We start from the raw sequence: 12,808 nt of genomic DNA on the forward strand, positions 1-12,808 counted from the left end.
AAAAACGCCATAAAAAGGTAAAAATCAACTCATTTGATAATATCATCAGAACTTTGTGTGCAGTCATCCAACTAAGTAACCAAACTTACTCAGTTATGTCATCAAACTATACCTGCCAGATAAAATGACTGAATCAGATTGCAGAAAGATGAATTCAATAAGTCAGGAACTCAACAATCATCTATGTGTTAAACTTGAGAAAAATCTGTCCTGAATGTTTTTTGTATTTTTTCTTTACAGCTGGACTGAACTTCAGAAGCTGCCAGAAGTGAAACTCATCTCACCATGATGACTTTTGAAACAATCAAACAGTAAACATGTGTTTCCAATAAAAAGTCAAAACGAGAGGAAATGTTTCAGTTAAGGTTCTGAGGTTTAGGTCTTACCTCATGTTTTTAATGGCTTTGTATGTATATATCAAAAGAGCCTGCATTTATATCGTGTTGTACTAATGATTGGAAATTCTGCCACCCTCCAAAAATATTTTTAAGAAAAGAAAAGCTTTTAGTCCATGAGTAGATGCACACTTGTAGTCTGGCATAAATAAAATAGTCCTACATGAAACTCTTAACAAGGTCTGTGGATTATTTAGAGTAACTGAGTCATGACTTCTGGAAAGAGACAGTACTGTTCAACGTGTCCTCTAGTTCCAATATATTCAAAAGAAGGCAGAAAAATGATGGCTGATACCTCCGAAACTCTGCATCTTACATCAAAACTATGAAGATAAATCATTCTAAAAGTTGAAGGAAACGAGGACTTTTTTTTTTTTTATTTTGGAGTGAACTGTCCCTTTAATCTCTGGCACAGAAAAGCCAAAGATGCATTTGTGGAGTGATTCAGGTGCAGGTGTTTTGTCTCTAGAGCGCAGTGTGAGCCTGAGCCCGCTCCCCTCAGCGTCAGTGGCCGCACAGTGGAGAGAGTGGAGAACATCAAGTTCCTCGGTTGAGTTTTTACAGATTTACAAGTTACAGATTACTAATTTAAAGGTAACTAGTTAGGCCAGCAAATGCATTCTGAATCTGAATCTGAATCTCTCTCTCTCTCTCTCTCTCGCTCTCTCTCTCTCTCTGCTGAATGTGTATTATTGTGGTTATCCAACAGGATTTACCTATATTTCCCCCTTCAGCTGCATCCCTTAAAATGTTTTCACAGTTAATTTCTTCATAAACCGGTTGGGCAATGTTCTTCCCTTACTGTCACGGTAGATGTAGTTCATTTTGCTTCCTGTAGAGGCGCTCCCCTCACCCGACGAGCCTCTCAGAATTTCACCGGAGCCACACACACGTCTCTCTGAACGCCGCCTGTTAATTTTCTCCGATAATGGACGCGGGATTCTTCCGCGTAAGTCTCTATACTTGTTTTCTGACCTCATAGTATTTGCGGCAAAGTTGCATAGAGCTAAAGTCGTCCTTGATAACACAACAGTATGCAGTTATGTGTTCAGGTGAAGGGCCATACAGTCGGAAACGGTGTGGTCAGGGTGGCTTCGTCTATCAACTGATGACAAACAATCTTGGATTTCGACATGAGTCTTTTTTTCAGCTGATCTAGATCTATAGTTTACGTGGTTTGACGATGTAAATGTTACCTTTTACTGTATTGTGTAATGTTTACGTTTCATTGCTTATGAGGCATAGCCTTTGCACATTCGTGAGTAAAAACACATTTGCAGCAAATAGACAAGCCAAGATAGCTAGCTAGCGACTACTAATGCGTTAGCCTTGACTGAAAATGGCGTCCAAGGGGTGCATCGTTTCTATCTTTGAGGGAGCTAGTCACGACCGCTGCCATGCTAACGCTAGCTAGGGCGAAGTACACCTAACTGTGTGCTTGAATAACAGCGCTGATGTCAATTTGATATTCTATCCGTCTAAGAGTCGCAGACGGTCGAAATAGCCTCCAGACTTTGGCTAATATAAGACTGTCAGGTCCCTTTTAGAGGATTAAACAGGCTAACTCTTAGCCTGTCAAGCTAACGCTAGCTTATCTGCCTTTGAATTTCATGGGTTAAATTCAACATGATTCTGTGAGCACTTGGCATGGGAACAACTGTTGACCAGTTTACCAATTGTGATATGCTCGTACAAGTAGCATAGCGTCAATGTTTGCTAACATAACTTAAACTAATTGTTTTGGTTTTGATGTCAGTCATACCGGCATGTTTTTGAGTGCTGTCTCAATCACATGTTGACATGTGTGTCGATGTAGCGTTGACTGTGCACTTGCTTTGAATACGCCAAATACATTGTTTAATGTTTTACTTTTTTTTTAAGGGCACAAGTGCAGAGCAAGACAATCGGTTCAGCAACAAGCAGAAGAAACTGCTGAAGCAGCTGAAATTTGCAGAATGTCTGGACAAGAAGGTATCAAATCGTCCACATTTACATTATGTTTGCCACAGTCTTGGTACTGACTTGTTTTTTGAAGCAAGTGATTACTGATTAGATTCATGATGTCGCAGTCACTGTTGTTTGCATGAAACAGACCAGACCTCCCTGTAGACATTGTAGCCTCAGGTCATTTAGACATGCTCCTCTTGCTTGGCCTGCTTTTCTTTACCATGCTGTTTGCTGCTTATTCTGCCCCTTAGGTGGACATGACCAAAGTGAACCTGGAAGTCATCAAACCTTGGATTACTCAGCGAGTGACAGAGATTCTTGGATTCGAGGATGATGTCGTCATAGAGTTCATATTTAACCAGCTCGAGGAGAAGGTAATGCCTTTAATTTTGTTTATTTTTGTTTTTTTCACAACTGTGATATATTTTAGGGCATTGCTTACTCAGTAAGAAGGGGTATAAGTGCATAATTGCACATCCTAGCCAAATTGACATTGAGTGGGTAAAGTAACAATTGGTGTTTAAAACTGATTTATAATGACATAACCATGTTTTGATGTTATGTGACAAAGTGCCTTTATTCAGCAGTCTTCTAATGATGATGTGATTTATGATTTAAAAGGCCTGAACCAATATGGATGTTATACCTTGCATCAGAAGTATAGCACCAACACCTAATTAGCTCTCTCCTGAGCCCAAAGTCACTGAGCCCAACTCTCCCTTCATGATGCAGTGTGTGGTTTGAGGTGAGTTATATGCAGGGATCACCAATGTCATGTCAGTGAAAGACACCTGAACAATGCCATAATCATACTCTCCTGGGTATTTGCAGTGGATCATTAAATTGCCCAGATCCTTTTAAATATAGCTAGAATTATAAGCTGAAAAACATATTTTAAGAGTATTTTAACACCAAGCTGAAAAGTATTGTGTCCACCTGACAGCCTCTGGAAGTTTCAGGTGTTTTGCACCTCTCTTGGTTGCAGTTTATGTAACCACACCTAACAGTGATGTGAGGGTGCCGTGAATAGAGGTAAGATCGGGCCTACAAAATCCAGCCCGACCCGACCCAGGCCCGCAGGCATTAAAGCCCGACCCAGCCCGGGCCCGACCAATTAACTTGATTTGCAGGCCCGAGCCCGAAGCAAACCCGAAATTTCAATTTATCCCATATTATTTTACGTTCACGAAATGTCCGCAAAGCCGTGCGCAAAGCGTGCTCTTGCTCTGCGCCTCCTGTTTAGTAGTAGTTATATAGCAATTACCTTACAGCGCCGCCTTCTCTGTTTTATCCAAATTATTTATTTACAACAAGTATTCCTTAGTTTAGTATCCACACATCGTTTTAGTATACATTTTTATAAACATATATTTATTTAAAAAAAAGTCAGCGAGAGAGAAGCCCGAGCCCGACCCGACCCGAACGTAATGATTGACATTTTAGGCACGACCCGACACGAATTTCGGGCCGGGTTGGGCTCGGGCTCGGGCTCGGGCTAAAGATCTTACCTCTAGCCGTGAACCCAGTCAGATGTACCTCTACATCACTGTAAAAAGTTGAGACTTTCAGCCACTGGAGGTCAGCAAACACAAGATTTTCAGATGATTTAGAATTACTCTGTAACAAGTCTGTTACACCTCTGCATCTCATTTGGGTGTTATCTGATGGTGAACAGACTGGAGATTTTGAACCATAAGAAACAATACTTTACAGTATGGCATTAGATTACTCTTCTGAAACTGCAAGACCAGTGTAAAAGCCAATGTTTTTGAACTTAACAAAATCTTTCTTGCCAGTAGACCTATAACAAATACTGAGCCCCACAATGCTATGCACTTAATTTTTGAGGACTTAATTGTGCATGTTCTTCATCCTGTAGACTATTAACTCCTTTATTCAAATAGAACTATTATGGCCAAATTGTCCTTGATTCATACTGTGTATCCCACTTATATGTCAAGCCACCTGAGATGGGTAATGGGTAATTTCCATTGCACAGACTGACTTTTGAAAAAAGGTTAAGTAATTTCCACACGCTATTCTTGAATGCAGGTTTTGGCATATGCCTATAACCAGTGATTTTTCTTCTCCTGATATGCTAAAAAACACAACACATGTGTTAAGTAATGATATAGGTGACATAAGCACTGCACATAAAAATATTTTTTGTCTTTTCATTTGATCTTTTCCTGCCATATCATTTGGGGGATGGGGGCTGTTAAAGCTAAGTTTAACGGGTACTGTTGCATAATGGTAAGAAAGGGTGATTTAACTGAGATTACGGTATCTCTCAATATTTTTATCAGTTGTTGAAATAAAACTCCTTTTTGTGTAACTGTGTACTCATTATTGCTTGTTCGTCTCTTGCAATTTAGATAAATGATATAACATTAAGCTCAAGGTGGTTGAGTCTCAAGCAGTAGGGAGGCGGAAGCAAGCCAAGGGAGCTCCGTGCCCACTGATCCCACGGGACTCACTGAAGACACCGGAACTGTACTTGCTGTGTTGGGTTTTAATGCACTCTGTATTGTGGCTATTTGTTTAACTCCTGAAGTGTAGACTGTGGGGAGACCGGAGAACAAGGGGTGGGTAGGGACACATAAATATAATGTAGTGGGGTTAGCACTGAGGAAATCAATATAATGCAAACATTTTTTTGTGTTATGTGAGTGTGTTGATTGAATATCTAGGGAGAATCAGATCAGAAATGGGTAGAACAGAATATTGCATGCATTTTTTAAGTCTCTAGATATGTCTCCCCTCAGCTAGCTCGCATTCTCAGTTTGATGAGTTTGTGAGTACAATACACTTTTAGTTTGATAGGATATTGAGTCAAGTATTGGACCCAGGTATGTTAAATATTGTAGTCATGTTTTGATTATGGTTAACTGCATAGTTACAGGTATAGTTTAGTGAGGACTAGAAGGTAGGCAGTCCCACCAGTGGGATCCTACCTCCCCATGATATTTTGACTTCCAGTATTTCAATGGCCATTTGGTCTTTTCTCTCCTCCTTCGTGTGTGTGTTACAGCACCCGGATAGCAAGATGATGCAGATCAACCTGACAGGCTTCCTGAATGGGAGGAATGCCCGGGAGTTCATGAAGGACTTGTGGCCCCTGCTGCTGAGTGCCCAGGATAACATTGCTGGCATCCCATCTGCTTTTCTGGAACAGAAGAAAGAGGAAATTAAACAGAGACAGGTGAGCTTCTCCCAGAGACGCGCTTCAGCACCTCTTTGTTGATCATAGGAAGGTCATGCATCTGTGGTCAGAGTAGGAGGTGGTTGATTTATTTCTTGGTGGAAAGAGTGTACCACAAGAACTAATATTGACCACACCAACTCACGATTGTTCCCCATTGTTTCATGTCTGATAGATTGAACAGGAGAAGCTAGCTTCTCTGAAAAAAGTTGATGAGGATAAGAAGGAAAAGGACAAGGACATCAGAGAAAGGGCTCAGTCAAAGAGCCCAAGGAGGTAAGAGAAAAGTGTCCCAAGTATTGAAGTTGGTATTGTCTATTTTTTTTTATTACAGAACATGACAAGAAACTCTTTGTTTATTGCTTATTTGTCCAGGCGGAAGACAAGGTCACCATCACCACGGCGGAGGTCGCCAGTGAAGCGGGAAAGGAAACGCAGTGCCTCCCGATCCCCTAGACGCAAACCCAGTCCAGCTGGTGGCAATTCACCCCCACCACCCTTGATGCAGTTGCCCACGAAACCATTGGAGCCACTTGTAGAGCCTGAGATATCTGGAAGAGCCATGCCAGAACCAGTCATCCAAGAAACACCTTCCACCTGGTTTGTAGAAAACTTCCTTTGTGTTCAATTTCACATTGTCTTTGTAGATTCGGAGTTGATACTACTTTGTTTGTGATGCTGGTTTTAGTTACAAATGCACAGTTTTTAGTTGTTTAGTGTTGTTGTGTTTTTCGTATTTTATCTTGGTTTGTTAAAGTCATGATTCTTAAACTGAATGTAAACTGTGGGCTGGGTCAAAAATGATATTGTTACATGAAAATGAGTATTTCAGGGGTAGTTTTGTTTTCAGAGAATAATGTGCTGAAGGGTAACATTTGGAATATAATATGCTCTCTGTGGCCTGTAGTGAAACAGTTGTGGAGGTAGTGAAGGCAGACTCCGTGATTGAAGTCAAAGAACCTTCACCAGAGAAGATTCAGAAGAAAGAGGAAAGGCCTAGGTCTCGGGAAAGGGAAAAGGACAACAGGAGGGAAAGACCTCACCACCGCTCACGTTCTCATTCCCGCTCTCGCAGACGACGCTCTCGTTCCAGGTTATTTCTGATTTTGTTACTTATGAAATATTAGTGCCTTCTGGTTCTTTAAAAGCCTTGTCTGATTTATCTTGGGTAAATTCAAGAACTTTATAGTTCTTGAACATATTAAGAACAATTAATAGCTTTCTAACCTCTCTCTCTAAACCTTATTTCAGATCTTACTCCCCTCGTAGAAGACAGAGTCCAAGGAGGAGAATGTCTCCTCGACGAAGGAGCCCCCCGAGACGTGGCCCTGTCAGCTCCAGACACAGGCATAGACGCTCCCCAGTCCGCAGGTTAGTGAAGGCAGCTCACTGGTTAAAGACTCAGTTGTTGAGGCTTACAGGTTTAGTTTCTGAAGAACTCATTCCTATTTTTATTGTTAAAATATATTACTGGCTACCGTATAATTTGTGTACAGTATATCATGGCTTTACAAGGCTAAATGTTTTTAATGTGTTTGCTTCCTGCAGGAGGCGCTCTCGCTCTGCTTCATCATCTGGCAGCAGCTCCTCCGGATCTCGTTCACCTAAAAAAGCTATGAAAAGAATATCAAACACACCACCACGAAAACAAGCCCATCATCCTGACACCTCCATCAGCCCTGCAGGGAAGGACAGAAGATCACCATCTCCACGGGGCAGAAGAGGCCGAGGCTCTGCGTCACCAACTAGATCACTGGGTATGATCGAGGGTTGGGCGATATGTGCTGAATTGGCATGTGATGATGTCTACAGTGAAAAATCATGATGGACAATGATATTGTTTTATGAATTTAAGGCAGGAGTGTCCCCTCATTGTAGTCGTAAGGCAGTACTTGCGTATTAGCTCACCACTATAGCCGCCACAGTTTCCCACTGCAGCTCTGACATGAATCTCCAACTGTCTTACTCCTACCCAGACATCTCCTATTACCACCGACATACATCCCTGTGCCAGGTTTAAAAGTGTTCTCATCTCAGTACAACATGTCCGTAACTTGGCTTTGTTTAGCCTCATGTGCATAAAACGACATTGGTTGACTAGTCAAGAAAGCGAAGCTAAGCTAAGTAGGCTGTATATGAAATGGCACAACTGAGACCAACAGTGGTCTGCGTGAAAAGAACCACTGCTGCCACAAATTATACCGAGTGTCTTGTGTTTGCTTAACTGATCTGGTTTACTAAGTAAATGATAAATGGGACATGGAGACGCAACATACTTCTTCTCATTTCCACTCCCCATATATCACAAATAACCGTTGCCCTACTTTAGCTCTGAGGGGGCATGCCTCTTAATTGTGCTCTCTGGTGGGTAGCCTTTTGAATGACGATGTTGCAATAGTCAGGGATTAGTAAACGTCACACATCAGTGATAGTCTATGGCATTGCTCATTTCACTAGTTATAGTAAATTAGTACGATTATCATAAATGCATCTAAAATTCTTGTTTTTCAGGTTTAAAGCGAAAACCAGGAGGAAGGAGCGACTCTCCATCAGATAATGCCAAGCCCAGACCTTCTGAAGGGTCTGACTCAGGTGAGAGTTAAGTTAGGTCTGTTTGAAGAACTATGATGGCCTTTCACTTGAAAATAGGGATGACCGATCATATGAAGTTTCCAGAAACTTGTACCTGTCAGAAATGGATACTGTTTACCTGGGTCGGTTTACCCTGACTTTCAATAGGAAGGAGCACAGTGGTAGATGTTGTCCTGTCGATATTTTTTTACAAGGCTTGTCGAATGTTGGCTTTCAAAGGTTGAAGTGATTATCTGTGAAAATGCACTACAAGTTAAGCTAGTGGTAGAAGCGTGGTCTAGCTGTGGAGGGAAAGGTTTGAGGACATTTTCAGGGTCTTCTTTGAAAATTTTAACATCAAAAATGAATATTTTTCTGTTTTGGAACCAGGTTTTTCTTCCAAAATATTTTTCACCATTGCAAATGGAAATAGTCTGTGAAGAAGGTTAAGTAATCTGTGTCCAAGAACCTCACACCAGTGGATAACCTTCATTGATAATTCTGTGTCATAATTGTCTAATGATCCCAGTTTTTATCAGTACAAACTAAAACATGATGAGTCATACTTACACAAGAAGCAATGGTAGCACATGTCTCATTACACTGTACTCAGTATACCCAGACATAGGGATCTTCATTTTTGTGTTTTATCTGTAACTTTTCCATGGCACTGGTCTTTTTCCCTGGCTCTGTTTACACTGATGGGACACTCACTGCTCTACATTTCAGAGGAGGATAAAAATGAGAAAGGGGCAACAGCAGATTCGGTGCAGCAGCGGCGTCAGTATCGCAGGCAGAACCGACAGTCATCTTCAGGTTATTAGCGTTTTTATCCCCGTTCTGTCCTCTCACATACTCAACCCTCTCTTTTTAACCAAGTCTGTCCATGTCATCTTGCTCTCATCGTCTCATGGACTTTTGAAGCTGTGCCTAACCCCAACCTTGGTGTTTTTTCCTCTTAGCATATAGTTGTGGATATAATAAAACCATGTTGTTGATGCCCTTTGTGTCTTTGGTTTCAGATACTGGGTCTTCCTCCTCAGAAGACGAGGGGCCCAAGAGGCCGAATGCAGGACCAGGTGCCAGAAATGGTGAGGTCAGGAGGAGACGAAGTCGTACCCCCTCCCTACGGAGGCGACACAGGGATATCTCTCCAAGGTCAGACACTTAGAACATTTTTGTCAGAATGACTTAACTTTATGTTCTGAGAATCAGACTGAAATCCATGGTCTACATTGTACACGTATTTTCTTGCCTTCAGAAAAAGACGCTCTCCATCTCCTGGACGCAGACGTCGCACCCCTTCTCCACCACGTCGTCGCAGATCTCCCTCGCCTCCTAGACGAAGGTATAAACATTGTCATTTTATCTCTAGAGCTATCATTTGTATATCGTATTTGACTATTTGGAATGTTTTTGATAACTGAATTCGATGTTACCCAGGTCTCCTTCTCCACCTCCCCGTCGTCGTTCTCCATCCCCCAGACGATATTCTCCCCCTATCCAGCGTCGCTACAGCCCCTCACCTTTGCCGCCACAGAAGAGGAGGATGTCAAGCTCTCCTGCCAAACGCTCCTCTCCAGGGGCCAAGCGACGTCCCTCTAGATCCCCAAAGCGCAGAAGTTCTCCCGCTCAAAGGAGACGCACACCTCCAACCTCCTCATCTCCACCCAGACACAGGAGGAGCCCCATGTTGCCTTCTGTCAGGCCAAGCAGGGATACACGATCCCCCAACGGAGCAGCCAGCCGCCTCTCCCCATCACCTGCAAACCGCAGTCGCAATGTCAGGGGTTCCACTAGTCCTCAGGGACGTTTTGAGACCTCCAATTCATCTCCATCTAACCAGCGGAGACAACAGTCCCCTTCACACAGTGGTAAACCCATCCGCAGAGTGTCCCGCACTCCAGAGCCACGCAATAACCAGAGGTAATCAAGGCAGCTAGCATGCCTGAATAATGCTGTCTTATCTTTTTTTGATGCAATACTCTGTTTTGTACATGTGCCTTCATTTAAATGTCACCCTTTCTTCTTCACAGACCGTCTCCCAGTCCTCAGCCTCTGAGGAGAGCATCCTCAAGATCCAGATCAGTTTCCCCTCGACCAGCAGCTCAGAAACGTCCAGCCCCTGCATCTGCCTCCCCATCACCGTCCCGCTCAGCCAGTGGGTCTCCACCCCCTGCTAAAAAGGCCAGCAGTGGTTCTGGCAGTCAGTCTCCAAGCAAGGTTTGACATTACAGCTTACATCAACATACTAACATAGTTTTCTTAGATCAGCTACATATTTATACAAGTTCTTAAGTTGAGTCTTGATTATCATGGGTACTTTTGGAGACTCTGTAATTGCTGTACATTGTAAGATGCCCATTAGGTTGTTTAATGCACATAACATTTATTTTTTTGTCTGGTGCCCTCTAAACTGGCAGCATTTAAAATTATTTTAGAGTTGAAAATTGCAGTGAAAGTATGCAGATACATTGCGTTTCTGTAAATAGTTGAGCAGCAAGCCAAAAACAACATCATATGCTCTCAGCCTATAATTGTCAAACATCACAGCAGCAGCTCCTTCGGTAGATTAGCAATATACCGGTTTGTGAGCTATTCTCTGAAGACTAACCACAAAAAGAAATTATGTAGATTGTTAAAGATTCCCTGGATATTACGTCTTCAAATAAATAAGAACCTTTTTGTGGCCTTGCAGTCTTGGCACATTAACACCACATTATTAATTAACTTAATTTTGTTTACCACAGAATTCTGATGTTGATGGCAGTGGAAAGAAAAAGAAGAAGAAGAAGGAAAAGAAACACAAGAAGGAGAAGAAACACAAGAAGCACAAGAAGCATAAGAAGGAGAAGAGTGTTCCCACTGTGACTGGAGAGGGACAAGAAAACCCGGGCATGGAGGAGGATGGAGAGTCAAGAAAGGTTAAATCCGTTTCTGATTGTGGCCACCATGGCCTTTGTGTCAAAGACAGATAATGTTTGTTGTTTTCATGCACCAACATTGTGTATTTGTGTGTATTTCATGCTGTTTTTGTTTTAGGAATCAGACAGTGAAGTAGAGGACAGCTTGGACGACCTGGAGAAGCACCTACGGGAGAAGGCGCTGCGCTCCATGAGGAAGGCCCAGATGTCTCCATCACAGATGTCCTGAAAGCAAGAGAGCCTTTGTCACTTTTGAATTTTCCACTCACTTTTGATGTATGTCATCAACCTGGTTCAGCTTTAGAATGTACAAATTGTTAAATCTTTGTCTTTGTTTTCTTTTTACTGGTTTGGTACATTCTGAAGAGTGTGTTTGACTAAAAACTTGATTTGTCAGTTAGTGTATTATCTAAACTGTAAAAACGCTTATGTTGTCCTTGATTTTAAAATGTCGAGCAGGGGAACATTTAAAGAGCTTTCAGATGTTTGAAATAGGCAGGTTTGAAATATTTCCCACAGGCTTCAATAGATTCCACGGAGAAATGATTGCATGTGCAGTGATTGTCTCTAATGTGCATGAACCACTTATGGAGTGTAGAGAAAAACCAATAGACAGTAACATACTGTTACCAATGCCTTTCACTAGTGGAAACAGTTGCATAGCTGTGTGAACTATCAGAGGCTGTAACAGAATGTCTTGTCCCTTATTGTAAGCGAATAGAGGTCTTTGGCACTGTTACCTGGCTGTTTCTGACTCTGACTTGGTCTCGTTTCAAGACTAATCTGATGTGATACAGTTTGCTTTAATTTTTCCAAATGGATTGATATGCAATTTTATGTTGAAACCCTTGCACCAAGCTAAACTCTGTGGGACTGCTATTTGATTTGTATTTAGTACCCCTGGCTCTTGTCATACTGTCATCCTTTCGGAAATAAAACCTTTTTATAGGATGTGTGCATTCCTTAATGTTCAGATTTTTGTCATTTGTTTGGTATCAGAAGTAACTAATTTACAAGAATGGGAGGGAAAAGCTGTCGGTAGATATTGGGTTTGAATGTCTGCTTCTGCATGCAGGTCTACATCTGATACAGATAAGTGTGAAACACCTTTGTGTGCTTAATTGAAGAGATGAGCCACAAATTCGCCTTCAAAACCCACAATACATCATGCAGCACATTTAATAGATGAACTGAAATGTGTTCATTATAGCTAAATCATTAAAATGTGTGTTTTGTAACAGTACTGGCCAATTATGAAAATCACAGTTAACCTTAATTTGTGTTTTGACATAAGTGAGTTAATCATTGGCTAATTCATTAAATTGAATCGCATTTTTACTGATAATTATCAAGTATCTGGGGGAAACCGGACAATGCAAAACACAGTGTATGTAAACAGGTGACTGGATCAAAAGCACCAAAATAAATAATAAAATCAAAAGTCTAGGGAATTGCATAGACAAAAGTAAATAATAGAAAAATAACCGATGAAAAGTTAGTTTAAAAGTACAATATGTAAGCATGTATGTTTAGAGGAAGAAACTAATCAGAAGAGAAAGATCTCCATTGATTGTTTATTCGTAAACAAACTAAATAAACTTTTCATGACAAATAAGTTGAATAAACAAACTGACCTTGAAGGACAGCTCAGTTTCATACAGCTTTACTTTGTTTATGTTTGTTTGCATTTCTAGCTTCTTTCTGGGGACTTGAGAACAGTTATCGAAAAAAATACTGAGTGTATTATTACCTCATTAATATAGTGAATA

At 41.4% G+C, this 12,808-nt stretch overlaps 1 protein-coding gene across 4 annotated transcripts; it reads left to right on the forward strand.

The window, feature by feature from the left end:
- The first annotated feature begins 1,191 nt into the window (after positions 1 to 1,191).
- On the forward strand, positions 1,192 to 12,001 carry srrm1 (serine/arginine repetitive matrix 1). Of its 4 annotated transcripts, none has more exons than XM_037071450.1 (17): positions 1,192 to 1,344; positions 2,277 to 2,366; positions 2,594 to 2,716; positions 5,374 to 5,544; positions 5,720 to 5,820; positions 5,920 to 6,144; positions 6,452 to 6,637; positions 6,796 to 6,915; positions 7,093 to 7,301; positions 8,056 to 8,136; positions 8,845 to 8,931; positions 9,138 to 9,273; positions 9,377 to 9,463; positions 9,559 to 10,041; positions 10,152 to 10,338; positions 10,866 to 11,039; positions 11,158 to 12,001. In XM_037071450.1, the coding sequence occupies exons 1-17, from the start codon at positions 1,324 to 1,326 to the stop codon at positions 11,266 to 11,268; spliced, it is 2,592 nt and encodes an 863-aa protein (XP_036927345.1). In that variant the 5' UTR covers positions 1,192 to 1,323; the 3' UTR covers positions 11,269 to 12,001. The 4 variants fall into 4 exon arrangements, with proteins under 4 accessions (XP_036927345.1, XP_036927347.1, XP_036927346.1 ...); XM_037071452.1 differs by having other exon boundaries at positions 11,165 to 12,001; XM_037071451.1 differs by lacking the exon at positions 8,845 to 8,931.
- Positions 12,002 to 12,808: the final 807 nt, after the last annotated feature.

This window comes from Acanthopagrus latus, chromosome 16 (assembly GCF_904848185.1).
Source record: "Acanthopagrus latus isolate v.2019 chromosome 16, fAcaLat1.1, whole genome shotgun sequence".
Classification (NCBI taxonomy): Eukaryota; Metazoa; Chordata; class Actinopteri; order Spariformes; family Sparidae; genus Acanthopagrus; species Acanthopagrus latus.